The sequence below is a fragment of the Periplaneta americana genome, chromosome 14, assembly GCF_040183065.1.
Source record: "Periplaneta americana isolate PAMFEO1 chromosome 14, P.americana_PAMFEO1_priV1, whole genome shotgun sequence".
NCBI classification, from domain to species: domain Eukaryota; kingdom Metazoa; phylum Arthropoda; class Insecta; order Blattodea; family Blattidae; genus Periplaneta; species Periplaneta americana.
This window is the reverse complement of record NC_091130.1, coordinates 106,463,226-106,479,275: the sequence shown is the minus strand read 5'-3', so window position 1 is coordinate 106,479,275 and position 16,050 is coordinate 106,463,226. Positions and strand designations below refer to the sequence as shown.

The 16,050-nt window shown below is 34.6% G+C and overlaps 1 protein-coding gene across 3 annotated transcripts in view; it reads left to right on the top strand.

Annotated features, from left to right (window-relative positions):
- ctrip (E3 ubiquitin-protein ligase ctrip) overlaps nt 1–16,050 on the top strand; it is a 146,537-nt gene that overhangs the window by 109,680 nt on the left and 20,807 nt on the right. For all 3 annotated transcript variants that reach the window (XM_069845838.1, XM_069845841.1, XM_069845842.1), the window contains 4 exons: nt 2,614–2,808; nt 9,089–9,280; nt 15,066–15,271; nt 15,734–15,861. In XM_069845838.1, coding sequence (XP_069701939.1) covers nt 2,614–2,808; nt 9,089–9,280; nt 15,066–15,271; nt 15,734–15,861 — 721 coding nt within the window. The remainder of the gene's footprint in view (nt 1–2,613; nt 2,809–9,088; nt 9,281–15,065; nt 15,272–15,733; nt 15,862–16,050) is intronic.

Sequence of the window (16,050 nt, the reverse complement as noted above, 5' to 3'; positions counted from 1 at the left end):
AGAAAATAACAATACTATTGTGCTTTTAAATAAGCATTTTCCGAGAGAGAATATTGTCGGATAGTAGGAGTTTGTATTAACAAAATAATAATTAATATCAACTACAACCCATTAATTTTAATAGATTAAATCCCACAACACTATTTAGTATTAAACATTGATTTTAGTCTGTGAGGTCTGGATGTACTACTCGTCAATTGCAATATAATTAAATTCCGAGGAGATTGTGTGAGATTTTGTGACTGAAGCAACAATAGGGTACATTTTCTCTGAGAATCTAGGTTCCTCATACCATTCACATTTCATCATTGCTTCAATATCTCTCTGCCACCTCGTCATTCCACGACTCTCTGTATTTCCAAAGAGATGTTGAATAAAGAATTCCCTTATTGCTTGTGAATACTTACTTACCGGCTTTTAAGGAACCCGGAGGTTCATTGCTGCCCTCACATAAGCCCGCCATTGGTCCCTATCCTGAGCAAGATTAATCCATTCTCTATCATCATATCCCACCTCTCTCAAATCCATTTTAATATTATCTTCCCATCTACGTCTCGGCCTCCCTAAAGGTCTTTTTCCCTCTGGCCTTCCAACTAACACACTATATGCATTTCTGGATTCGCCCATACGTGCTACATACCTTGCCCATCTCAAACGTCTGGATTTAATGTTCCTAATTATGTCAGGTGAAGAATACAATGCGTGCAATTCTGTGTTGTGTAACTTTCTCCATTCTCCTGTAACTTCACCCCTCTTAGCCCCAAATATTTTCCTAAGCACCTTATTCTCAAACACCCTTAACCTATGTTCCTTTCTCAAAGTGAGAGTCCAAGTTTCACAACCATAACAAACAACCGGTAATATAACTGTTTTATAAATTCTAACTTTCAGATTTTTTGACAGCAGACTGGATGATAAAAGCTTCTCAACCGAATAATAACTGGCATTTCCCATATTTATTCTGTGTTTAATTTCCTCCCGAGTATAATTTATATTTGTTACTGTTTCTCCAAGATATTTGAACTTCTCCACCTCTTCAAAAGATAAATTTCCAATTTTTATATTTCCATTTCGTACAATATTCTCGTCACGAGACATAATTATATACTTTGTCTTTTCGGGATTTACTTTCAAACCTATCTCTTTACTTGCTTCCAGTAAAATTCCCGTGTTTTCCCTAATCGTTTGTGAATTTTCTCCTAACATATTCACGTCATCCGCATAGACAAGTAGCTGATGTAACCCATTCAATTCCAAACCCTCTCTGTTATCCTGGACTTTCCTAATGGCATACTCTAGAGCAAAGTTAGAAAGTAAAGGTGATAGTGAATCTCCTTGCTTTAGCCCACAGTGAATTGAAAACGCATCTGACAGAAACTGACCTATACGAACTTTGCTGTACGTTTCACTGAGACACATTTTAATTAATCGAACTAGTTTCTTGGGAATACCAAATTCAATAAGAATATCATATAAAACTTCTCTTCTAACCGAGTCATATGCCTTTTTGAAATCTATGAATAACTGATGCACTGTACCCTTATACTCCCATTTTTTCTCCATTATCTGTCGAATACAAAATATCTGGTCAATAGTTGATCTGTTACGCCTAAAACCACACTGATGATCCCCAATAATTTCATCTACATATGGAGTTAATCTTCTCAAAAGAATATTGGACAAAATTTTGTACGACGTCAACAAAAGTGATATTCCTTGAAAGTTACTACAGTTAGTCTTGTCCCCCTTCTTAAAGACAGGTACGATTATGGACTCCTTCCATTGCTCTGCTACAATTTCCTTTTCCCAAATAGCAAGTACAAGCTTATAAATTTCGTTAGATAATGCGCTTCCACCCTCTTGTATTAATTCTGCTGGAATTTGATCGATACCTGGAGACTTATAATTTTTCAGATTTTCTATCGCCATTTCGACTTCAGAAAGTGTGGGTTTGGGCATAAATGGCTCAGCAGTTTGTATTTCAATTTCATCCCGATCATTTCTATATGGCCTATGTATATGAAGGGTACACGGGAATAACGATCAAGGTCCATTTTAGAAAGTTTCGAGAAAAACGAATTTTAAAGTTTAAGCACTTTATACTTTGTTATGTGTGTATTTAATAGAAATTGACGTAGTGCAATGCCAAGAACGATGATTTCTTATTACTAGCTAGACCACGTGATAGTACTTCCTTTCCACTATAAGATAGCATTAGTAACTCAAATTCGATTTTTTATGAACCTTGATCGTTTTTCCCGTATACCCTTCATAATTACTAGTTGTCCAAAATTATTGCTTGTGAATAACTTCAGTAATTTAAAACGGACGTTAACTAAGGAACCATTATCACAGTTACATCAATTAGACATTGTAATTTTACTTAAAAAAATGTATTATACAGTTTCAATTGCAATATAGCCAATCCTATTTGAGAATAGCTGTTGACAATTTAAAAGAGACGTAAAGAATTACAGTATGATCTTATCTCTGAATAACCTCTGTAGTATAAAATAGACGAAACATTACTATTGCAAACACTGTTAAATTTTCACTGCACAACTTTAGTTGAAATGAGATGTTAAAGGATTATCAATTTTTATTTGGTTTCAGTTGGATCCTGACTTCTGTGGTCCGCCTCCATTATGGAATCCTGCATCTATGTCAGCTCTTGTTGCCAAATTAAGTGGCTGTGTATCACAGCTAGAACAATTTCCTGTGAAAGTTCATGACCTTCCAGCTGGAACTGGCACTGGAAGAGGAGGAAGTACTAGTGCTCTCAAATTCTTCAATACACATCAGCTCAAGGTATGTTTATCTGATGATTGAAAAGATGGATTATCACTGGACAACAAATTTTAGCTTATTTTATGCTTCGGAAATTAAAAGTACATTCCCTTGTCCATTTTTAGCTGCTGAATACGAAAATGGCCTTAAAAATGCTGGATTGGTTATAGTTTATCAGTAACCGAAGAAAATATTGGGTACATCATTATTATGTTTTTACGTGGTCTAATAAAAACATAGCTTATCTCTATATTACAAACAGCGCCTCTCCACCTGCCACTTGTATTCCAGCTCTAGTACATCCTTGCAATGGTTCAGCAATAATTAGCAAGCATAGAGATCTCCACTGACCCTGGTATCATCTCTCCATTGTAGAAATTACTTGGAAACGCTCTCCATGCTCGCTGCTCATTGCACCGAAATTGTCTGAGAAGAAGTCTAAGGTCCAGTTGCACTAACCTTTGTTAAATATTTAACATGACATTAAGGCAGTTTAACAGTAAACTTAACAGAAGAGATGTTTCATCAACTGTTGTTACTGCTATAGCTAGACTACTTAGAAAATGTAGCTGTGGTAGAAAACTAAATCATTTCCTTCTCCTACACTTGCTGCATCTTCCCCTCTGTGCATTCCCCGACGTCTATCACCAGTAAGAATCTGTGTCTTAACCGAAGTTGGCAGTACTAGGCCGCTATTATCGTGACTCTCATTGGATTGCATTATTTACTTCTGCTTCAACCGTACACCTCTGGTCAAAATATTTGTCCTCTATTTTCTGCACATGCTCACATAATTTCCTCAATTTTTCGGGGGAATATTCTTCCATGAGTTTATGATCAAAAATATTTCTCACATAAAGACATGCCAATACTCTGGCTATAACTTAAACACACAGCACTATTACTAGTATTCATTTATTTATTTTATACTACACTTCACTTCACTTTGGTGCAGCTGTACTCCCTATGAACTCAGCATTCGCCATGATAAGAACTGTGGGAGGGGAGATTAGCGCATATGCATTACAACTGCATTTACAAAATGGTATCCCTATAACATCATGTTAAACCCACTGTTCAAAAACAGCATACTTCTGCAGTTAACAGAAATGCATATAGAGTCTTAGTTGGGAGGCCAGAAGGAAAAAGACCTTTGGGGAGGCCGAGACGTAGATGGGAGGATAATATTAAAATGTATTTGAGGGAGGTGGGATATGATGATAGAGACTGGATTAATCTTGCACAGAATAGGAACTGATGGTGGGCTTATGTGAGGGCAGCAATGAACCTGCCTTAAAAGCCATTTGTAAGTAAGTTGTACTTCTGCAGTTAAATCCTTAATGCCCTGTTGCAGTGTGAATCATGGCTGTCAGGGAACATATCGCGGGTGCTCGTGTAAAGGGGGTTAAGTTGATTTGGCTAAACTGGAATAAATATAAATTTGAACTGTCCACAATTACTTTTCTCTTGTGTTAAAGGGGTTAAGTCATTCTTCCATCTATGATGCAGTTACAGTGCTCCATATTTTGTGCCAAAGGGGTTTTGTTCAGAACCAAAAGAGAGAAGTTTACATACCTTACAATTTGACTTAACCCCCTTTACACGAGCACCCGTGATATTGTTAGCTTAGTGTATAAACCTGCTAACTACCAAAAAGTAAATTTTACAAGGGAAGCAAAAAATTGAGTTTAAATTAACTGAAACTTTAGGACCAAATCCAAAGTACAGGTATAAATACCACCTGTACTTTGAATTTGGTCCTGAAGATTTTTGCTTTTCTTGTAAAATTTCCTTCTTGGTAGTTAGCAGGTTTACAGTCTAAGTCGACAATATGTTACAAACTGCATTATTATATTGAGATATACAGCATGAACTGTAAATAATATCATTAATTTCAGGGGATTATTCTTTGAGATATTTCAAACAAAAATTTTATACAATTTTGCTCCTTTTGCTTCTTTTTCGAAAGAAATATTTATTGTTTTATATAAAAAATTTCAAAGCATGTTTTGGGAAAGCCATTGATTGAACTTCCAATATCCTCAGTCAGTTTAAGAGAGGATTAATTTTTTAAATTTTGTTGGGTTATTTTACGACGCTGTATCAACATCTAGGTTATTTAGCGTCTGAATGATATGAAGGTGATAATGCCGGTGAAATGAGTCCGGGGTCCAGCACCGAAAATTACCCAGCATTTGCTCGTATTGGGTTGAGGGAAAACCCCGGAAAAAACCTCAACCAGGTAACTTGCCCCGACCGGGATTCGAACCCGGGCCACCTGGTTTCGCAGCCAGACGCGCTGACCGTTACTCCACAGGTGTGGACAGAGAGGATTATATTATGATAATTTAATGATTGAAAGAATTTTAGTTTTGTCCTGTAATGTCCAAAAATTTTATCCAAACATAATTGCAAAGGAATTTTTGAAAGTTACATATGTTCTTATCAAATTTCTGCAAATTTAAAGATCAAAACTAAAATTCTTTCAATCATTTCACTGAGCATATTGGGAATTCAATTGCTTTCCCAAAACACGCTATGAAAAGTTTCATATAAAATAATTTTTACTTCGAAAAGGAAGCAACAACGAGCAAAATTATATTAAACTTTTTTGCTTTAAATATCTCAAAGAATAACTCCCTGAAATTAATGACATTACTTACGGATCACCATATATTTGCAATGAAAACAATTAACTGCAATGACTGTTTCAGCATTTTTAATTATTTAGTGATATGTTCTTAAATACTAAGATGTTGGATACTAATATCAGTACTGCATCTGTGATAAAGAGAAGATGTGTACTTATTAATGTAAGCATTTATGTGATTATTATTTCATATTAATACTCAGATATAATTGCAGATTTTCAAAACGGTATTTCTTTACTAATTTAACAATTTGCATGTAATTATAACTAATGACTTCGAAAATATATTAGGTATCTAGGATATAAAAAAAATGTTAACACTTGTCATTGTATTCAGTATCACATCATCTCCATTTTCTATTGGTTCTACTTGATTCTGAATAATTGAAAGAATCTTCGCACCCATGTCATCAACTTTGAGAGTGAAAGTACCACTACCAGTTTTCAGACATTCCACTGTATCTTGTGCATGATTCTTCTTAGCATTTCTCTTAATACTGCCATAACATCGATTTGTTTCATAGTTCGCGGTTTCACATCCACATGACGATTGAAATCTTGGGTAATGAAACCAACGCTTGTTCCTTTTCTCTTATGGAAGTTCCATCACTACGTTTGTCTTAAATACATTCTTACAATTAGTTGCTTGGTGTACTAAAATAATTATGTTTCTAATATGAGGTAAAATTACTGCTCCTTATGAGTTTCTTTTTCTGTTTCCATAATACTTCCATAATGTAAAAATATAATTTTCTGCTAAAACAAATTATGCCACAACTATAGGCACATTCAGTAAACTTTCACACAATCACTGCTTCCTTGATTCCTGTTACATTACTCTTAACATCATGTTACTTCAAATGGTTGGTGAAATTCTATTACACTAACAGGATGTTTAATTTTTAACAACAAGTTAGTTAAAATTCTGTTAGCGTTATTTTAATGAAATTTGGTGAAACTGGACCTAAATGAGACTGTAACATAATATGTATTTTGAGTGATAAATTGCACCTAATTATTTGGTAGTATGGTATTAGGCATTCCGTTCTTTATAGTTTTCAGCCCTCACATTTACCAGGAATTGTCACCATTTTTCGAAAAGTATCCCACGCTGTCTATTCATTATCATTTAACAGTGTTTCAAAATGATTGTCATTGAGGAATTTAAGGACATAAAAGCTAATAAAAATTCTCTCCTTTATATTGTTTCCAGTGATTTGTGGAATTTTACACAGACAATATTTGTGTATCTCTGCTTTTGTTCATACCTTTAACGAAGTTCTTCATTAAACTGAGTTTAATATGTAACGGAAGAAGTAAAACCTTACTGGAATCTATTAAAGGAACATGTTGAATGTTTTTGTTCTTGGTTCCGAATATTCCTGCAGTGGCCAGTCTTTCTTAATGTACTGGTAGTGGGATGACTATTTCACTCACATAAAAGGCGACAATACTTAGTATAACCCAGCTGCAGACCAAAAAGTATTGCTATTACTTTAAAGTCACCATAAATATGCCAATTGTATTCAATGTAATTTATGCTTTTTATCAGTTTTTAACATATGGATATATTTCTCTTCATGTGCACTACATAACCAATTGTAATTATGGAGAAAAACAACTCCTGCTTCATTTTGAAGCTTCTTCGATCTTGAGTCTTTGGGATCACATTACACTACATCACTTCCACAGAAAAATACTCTTCTACAGGCTTCTGACGAGTATGGAATCTGTATAACTTCACACCTTCAGTTAGAACCTTTCACTGTTGGGATCTGGATCCTAGTAGTTATACTTTGCTCTTCAACTCCATGTCCGTCACAAGATCATTTAATTCATACTGATTAGTAATCATATGAGGTTTCCATGGGATATATAGACTGTGAAGTAAGGGTCAGCTTCTAGTCTATGTGGATGACTTGAATATGTTAGGAGAAAATCCAGAAACGATTAGGGAAAACACGGAAATTTTACTTGAAGCAAATAAAGCGATAGGTTTGGAAGTAAACCCCGAAAAGACGAAATATATGATAATGTCTCGTGACCAGAATATTGTACGAAATGGAAATATAAAAATTGGAGATTTATCCTTCGAAGAGGTGGAAAAATTCAAATATCTTGGAGCAACAGTAACAAATATAAATTACACTCGTGAGAAAATCAAATGCAGAATAAATATGGGAAATGCGTGTTATTATTCGGTTGAGAAGCTTTTGTCATCTAGTCTGCTGTCAAAAAATCTGAAAGTTAGAATTTATAAAACAGTTACATTACTGGTTGTTATGTATGGTTGTGAAACTTGGACTCTCACTTAGAGAGAGGAACAGAGATTAAGGGTGTTTGAGAATAAGGTTCTTAGGAAGATATTTGAGTCTAAGAGGGATGAAGTTACAGGAGAATGGAGGAAGTTACAAAACGCAGAACTGCACACATTGTATTCTTCACCTGACATAATTAGGAATGTTAAATTCAGACGTTTGAGATGGGCAGGGCATGTAGCACATACGGGCGAATCCAGAAATGAATATAGTGTGTTAGTTGGGAGACCAGAGGAAAAAGACCTTGGGGAGGCCGAGATGTAGATGGGAGAATAATATTAAAATGGATTTGAGGGAGGTGGGATATGAAGATAGAGGCTGGATTAATCTTGCACAGGATAGGGACCAATGGTAGGCTTATGTGAGGGCGACAATGAACCTGCAGGTTCCTTAAAAGCCATTTGTAAGTAAGTAAGGATGTAAGAATTCGACAAACCTGATACAGGATTTTATACAGCTGCATCACGATTTTTCGCCTCATGCTCTTCATCGGATGAATTAACAGAGATTGTGGAATAGGTAGTTCTTCAGATGTGGTACAGGATGAATACCTGATTGGATATTGGAATAATTACCAGTTCATTCTTTCTTTCTGCAATGACTTTGAATTGGATGTACCATGCAAAAATAGCAATTTGTTTTATGATCCATCGACTCTCTCCATATCATGGGGACTGCAAAGGACATGATGGCCTTTTTTCGGTTTAACCAGTCTCATAAGTTGGTAGAACAAGTATTATAGCAAATTTGTGGTGTCCACTTTTTGTCTCCTACTTTACAATCAAAATACAGATAGGATATTTTCTTTATGATTGACGTAATATTTCTCTTTTAATTAGAAAATTTCACTTTGCCACAAAAACATAACAGAAATTGACCGCACTGTTTACACATTTACACGCCATGTTTAAGAACAGCAGACAAAAATATCGCGCACAGAAAATCACATAGGATCTCACCACAACTGAGTGTGGAGAATTGAATAAAACATAACGGAACACATTTTCACTCGCAAGATCTTCAATAGCAACTGCTTCAAAATAGTGAAGCTCGCTTTGTCAGTGGTAAGGCAAGCCATAAGTCTTGAAACAACTCCCTTCTCATACAGGGATGGTAAGGCTACAACAACCTTGATTTCGTATAATATTTATAAAGAACAGAGCCAAAACTAGAACCAATTGACAAAATTAATGTCATATTCGTGATCAGTGACCCAAATTCAGTAAAAATTGATTACTTTAATCTCTGAAGCATTTTCAGTGTTGACCAGTGTTATCTGATACAGATTTCATGCTGTGTAGTGATACATATATTCATCTTATATGTTTTACAGTGCAATTTACAACGGCATCCCGACTGTACTAACTTAAAACAGTGGAAGGGAGGGACGGTGAAGATTGATCCTCTAGCTCTAGTTCAAGCTATTGAACGCTACCTGGTTGTAAGAGGTTATGGTCGGCTCAAAGACAAAGACTCCGGTGATTCTGATGATGATAACAGTGAAGAGGACATAGATGATACACTTGTGAGTTAAAGTGTTTTATGTTGATGGAATTCATGTTTTTTGTATTGATGCAGTACAACATTCTCAGCTTTTTTATCATGTTTACCTCCTGGACCTAATGTACATAATAATGTAGTTTGTCTTGGCCAAAGGCAAAAAAAGTTGTAAGTGCAGCTTCTATGTGATGAAGTAAAAATGTTGGCCACATGTAAATGATTCCTTTGTTCCTCAACAACGTTGAATAAAGGTAGAATTCTCTGTCGAAACCAAGAGGACCATAATAAATAACTAGGGTTCACTTCACACAAATACTTATGTAATGTCATGGTTGTTATGTGTAATCCTCACTAGGTAGTACTGCATATCAAGAGTGAAAATTTCGAATGCAAGTTTCCCCAAATGGATTACTAAGGTAATTCTAGTGCGTTATTAAAAACTACAATGTTTCAAAAATTCTGTTCAGTTGCAATATTTAAAACTACAGATTTTTTTATCGGTTGAATTCATGATGTATGAGGCAAAACAGTGAAAACAATGGTACTATATTTAGGGACTTTATTTTTTGGTAACAGTTATATCTGTTAAATTTCTTGTTAAACTTGTATTTATGATTCTCTGGGTATAACTTGCGAGAATATGTACAGTAAAACTTCATGCATATGCTTTTCACACGCATTTTTTTCCTGAAGTCCCAGCAAAATTCCTATATTTTCCATGTTAATTTATTTCAATCATATTTTTTCGTTTATATGTTTTTACACTTATACGGTCGTATTTTAAACATAGAGCAGTACAAAATTTTCTTCAGATATTTTGAAATTCAATTTTGCTTGAAATTAGGTTTGCTATGAAAATGTGAAAATGCAGAAATACTGTATTTACTCGAAATATAATGTGTCATCAAAAATAATACACATACTAATTTTATTTTTATTTACTAAAATTAAAAATACTGGCGGATATGATGCACACCTGTGCAATATTTATATTAAAATTATATTATGAAGACAGGTTATAAAGGCACCCTTACCTCTAGCTATACGTCATATTCATCCTCATTTGCAGTATCAGAACTGGAACTTCTAGTCAACAAGTCTCGGTTGGTGTCAGAACATTGATTGACAGCGATTAACATCATGCCATTCATTCATCAATCATTGTTATTACTAAATTCTTTTGGTTTAATTAAATACGCGCAATTGTTAAAAGTTTTATTCATAAAATCTCGCAATAAAAGAGAAAAAAACATTAAGTCATCCTTGTTGTTAAAAATGTTATTCTTATTAATGAATATTGTCAAAAATGGACAAGAAATTATGAATGAAAAATACGCAAAAGACGAGAAAACACGAACTCTCAGTGGCGTTTCTATCAGTTGTTTTCCAACATTTCTTATAACGTAAATAGTGCATTAATTTAAATTTGTTCGAGTCTGTTTGCAGGCAAATATAATACACCATAGAATATAATATGCACCCCAGTTTTCAAGACGACATTATGTAAGAAAAAAAAAGCTTGTTATAATCGCTTAAATACTGTACAATATGTTTTCATTGTTAATATGTGGCCAGCTTTGAAATTCCTGAAAATTCGAAGCTGCCCATTCTTGTCTCTGCACATGCTAGTTTCAGTAAATGGTTATGCAGCAATGGAAAAATCAATTCAGAGAGGAGGAAGAAAATGCGAGTATGTTCAGAGGAAAAAAGTGCAAGTTTAAACAATGAGGATTCAGCTTCAAATCTGTGACTGCATTGAATACAACTATCCTAATATCCCTCCACACTGAAATATTTTGATATGACAAGACGGTTGCTGATTGGTTTTTGTTGATTGCGGTGCTGATGAAGATGACTGTGAAGATAGTAATGTTGCTGTTTGTGTTGAGTGGGAACAGTTGAGAGATCCGGGTTCATTTGATGACTATGTAGATGTGGATATAACTGTCATCACCAATGAAGCCATGACAATCTCCGAAATTGTTTAAGACATTCAGCAGGAGTTGTGCGAAGATGACGGTGTATATAATGAGCCAGCTTCCAACAATCTTGTGTCCTTTAATGTCGCTGTTACTGCTTTAGAAACAGTGAAACGTTTTGTAACACAGCTTGATGTAACTGAACGGATTATGGAATAGTTATCACAATTTGAGAGCATGGTTTATTCCTTAGGTGCAAGCAAAAGCAAGCAGTCCAAAATAACTGACTTTTTTTTTGTAAAAATCACATGAGTATAGGGGAAAAACAATCGAAGTCCACTTTTTGTCCTTATACAAAAATCAATTTTTGATATTAAAAACGCTATTAAATCAAAAACGTAAAACATACTGACACGTTTTTTTTTCTGGGTACATTATTAAAGTGTATCTCTAATAGACACTTCAAGTGAAATTATAAAGATGTGTGGCATAGTCCCAAAAATTAAGGGTAAAGACATGAAGTACACATGTTTATACATAAAAATAATCAAAGTCTACCATATTTACACATTATAAAATTCGAAGTCAAAGTCATAAACATAATTTATCACTTGTTAAGCCCTGCCCAGATGCAACAGCTTACTTGATATTTTAATTGCACATGCAAAAAGTTGCAAGCAAAGAGGAGCGAGTGGACTGTAAAACAGCGATTTTTAGAACTGAATGAAGACTGAACACTGAGTTGGAGGCATTCAGTTCTAAGAATCGTTCAGTTTTACTGTCCACATGCTTCTTCTTACTTGCAACTTTTTGCATGTGCAAGTAAAACGTCAAGTAAGCTGTTGAGTCTGGACCAGGCTTTAGAACATGTGAAAATAAATAATCATAATTTATGATGAATCGAACATAACCTTCTATTAGCATTATTCACTATTGGCAACAGATAATCCTGAAAAGTAGGTCTGGTCATCATCTGAACAGAATCTTTTCAGAGATTGTAGATAATCATACTTTGGCTTACACAGTGGAAGAAAGGTTGTAGATAATCATACTTTGCCTTACACAGTGGAAGTAATCTTGAATATGCAAAAGCCAAGCCACCTTCAGTCTTGTGTACCAGGTAAGATAGAATCCGTAGTTATACTTTATTTTCTTTAATTTTTATTATACAGATATGTACATACAGTATTAACAAGACAAGTATTGATACAACTGCGAATTTTCCAGCATGTTTTCTTCATTGTGCTTGTAATTTGGATCTTTATTTTTCCCTAGAAGTTGAACTGCAACATGAGTGTAAATGTTCACTTTTTATACTCCGATATTGACTATTTTCCGAAAAATATAAGGACGATTTAGTGAAGAGTAGGGTGAAAGACTTCATCAGGATATGTTGTTGTTAACTAATGATGAGTTCTTGGCAGTAAGCCATTAACTCTTGCTCTCCAATATTTCTCAAACACAGTAGATTTAGAGGAAAGGAGTGGACATCTTTGAAAATGATTCTGATCCATTTCTTCCCGAAGACTGCACAATCCACAGTGGTCTGAAATGCTAATTTGGAGGAACAAAATTTACTTTAGTCACCCTTGTGAAAGTGCATTTTATTGATGAGGTAGTATTGTAATATGATAAATCTTCATAATCCATAATCTAAACTACAATAAATGTATATTTAAAAGCAGTAGCTATATTCAGAGTTACTATGAATAAACAGTGTGATATGAGATTAATAAAGCGAACAAAAATGCTCTGACATAATCTACTAATTGCTGTATGGTTTACAGAAGAACTAGGCAGAAAGATGTACCATATTTCATCGCGTAATTGTCGGCATCACATAATAGTCGCACCCTTATTTATAGACAAACTGATCAGGATCTTAAAATTTCACCACATAATTGTCACATGGATATTTCTGTTCATCATGATGAAGAATTATTTAAAAATAACGTGCTACTACTGCACCACAAAGTACCTTTACGCTCAAGGTCGAAAGTGCGAGAAACGGTACTGGCAGCTGACAAAAGTGAATGAAGTGGTGGTATTGTATTGTATTGTATTGTATTTATTAACATTCCATGGTATTCATACATTGCTTCACAGCTAGAATATGGAACAAGTCAAAAACTTAATACTATTATAAAGTCTTAATTTATAGTCACAATCTAGATGAAATATATACAGATGAGGTTTACATTATAGTCAGTCCACACCTGTGGAGGAGTAATGGTCAGAGCGTCTGGCTGCGAAACCGGTGGCCGGGTTCGAATCTCGGTTGCGGCAAGTTACCTGGTTGAGGTTTTTTCCAGGGTTTTCCCTCAACCCAATACGAGCAAATGCTGGGTAATTTTCGGTGCTGGACCCCGGACTCATTTCACTGGCATTATTACCTTCATTTCATTCAGACGCTAAATAACCTAAATGTTGATACAGCATCGTAAAATAACCCAATAAAATAAAAAAATAATACAATATAGTCTACTAGTACAACACAGAGTTTTCTATCAATTTCATGAAGCATTGTTGAATGTCATGAATTCACCTACAGAAGAGAAGGCGTGAGAAATTAGGTACTTCTTTAATGTGGCCCTAAGTAATCTTATGTTTTGAGTTTCATTTTTTATATCGATAGGGAGGCTATTAAAAATTTTTATTGCCATATAATGCACTCCTTTTTGATAGCATGATAGACTTGCCAATGGAGTATGAAAGTAATTTTTTGATGCGTATTTATGCTATGAACTGTTGAATTAGTTACAAAGTTTTCACGATTACATACGAGGAAGATTATTAATGAAAAAATATACTGACAAGCGATGGGCATTATTTGTAGTTTTTTTTTTTTTAAATAGTCCTACACGATTCCCTAGATTTGGCACCTACTGTTATTCTAATTACTCTTTTTTGTAGTAGGAATATACTGTTACTATCTGTGGAATTTCCCAAAACTCATTACCGAGTGGAAGTATGCAAAGTATATTGTTTTTAAGGTATTGATATTTACTATCTTTTGCATAGACCTAATAGCAAAACATGCTGAATTTAGTTTGGGGGTAATTTCTTTAATATGATTTTTCCAATTTAACACACATCAATTTTTAAGCCAAGAAATTTGGTGGTTGTTGTTATTGTTTCTAATAAGGATCTATTGTTAATTATTGGGCTTCAAATTTGCGAGGTTGAATTTGAACAGGATATAAATTGAATTATGTTAGTTTTGGTACAATTTAATACTAATTTATTAACTGAGAATCAGTCTCATATTTTGAAGAGATGTTAGCACCAAGTCAATAGCCATAAATGCCTTCAGTTCAGTACAATTGTTAGTTCTGAGTGGTGGTTGTTTACGAATGTTAAAGTACTATTTTTAGGCCTAGACTAATCATCTTTCCATGGACTAGTTTAGTCAGATAGTATAGACTTCAGTGTATCAGATGTACCAGTACATGTGATTCAATAATACTCTGAATGTTCTAATCATCAAAAAAGTGTTTTTAATTCAATAACACCACAGTGATTTTTATTTTTCGAGGTATTCATCACGTTACGGTTCCAGCATTGCACACTAATACTGGTTCCCCTACTTCCCCCCTCCTTCCTCATCTGCTACAAATCATGCAACTTGCTCTGCTTGCTCGCACACACCCTTGTTATATGGAAGCTGATCACTGAAAGTTGATGCAACCAATTATTACCATTTTAATTTATTCTTCACATAATGGTCGCATGGTATATTTTTACGCAAAAGAAAGGCATTAAAAATGTAACGATTATGCTATGAAATACGGTATATTCTTCAAATAAGAGTTGAATGTTCGTGTGGAGGCTGCATGAAAGTGGTAAACATTTTTGCCACGAGTTTTGCTTACTTTAGATTGTTCTTTGTAGGCCGCTGTTGTCATAAGCCAAGGCACAGCTCGTCACAGACTCCAGTTTCTCATAGGAGATCAACCTCTGCCTTACAACATGACTGTCTATCAGGCTGTGAGACAGTTCAGCCCAGCAGGGAATGACCAGTCGGAGACTGACACCGACAATGAGGCTCCGCTAGGCAACTCCGGTGTCTGGGTACAGACTCACACCATATACTACAAGTATGTATGGTGGAATATTGGATTTTGTTTTGAATTGAATGTTTATCATTTTTTAAAAAAACAATAGTTGTGAGAAAGCATTAAAATGCATAGAAACATAATAAAACATACAATTCTTCTTGAGGTTCACTATAACACTTGTTATTAAAATACACAAACTTTATAGAAACTTAAAAGCTGTTTCAGTTTTCACTATATATATTTCTGACAATTATACAGGATGTATAAAAAAAGAATGTCGCAAACTTACATGGTTGAAAGTACACGATAATAGAAGCAAGAAAGTTCCAGTAAACGAGCCATTCACGAAAAAATTACGAATATATAGTTACAAGCCACCACTGACGTAATTGTAACATCGTATGGTTTACTCTTTAATCATCCATTCTTCCACGTTGCTTTCTAAAAATGAATTTGTTTCTTGTATATATTTTAACACTTAATTTCATGCTTATGTTATAGACCAGTTCCTGAAGAGGAGTGCAATGTAAGTAGTAAACCTGGATCCAGTTGTACACCAGGTCGGAAAGGCAAAGGAACTAGTACAAAGCTCAACACCCGTAGTCGCAAAGGGGATGACCTCTGGAATGGTAAGTTTAGTATCTTGTATATGAATCTAATTATCTTTTTCTATCATTCGTGAATGATTATGTTACTAGGTACGATTGATATGGAATCAATATATGTAATGGACTGTTATCTTTGATGTTCATTGCTTGCTATTGGGTGCGAGATTTATTGGTTCCAATCTAAACAAAGGCAGTGAATCGTTAAGACTG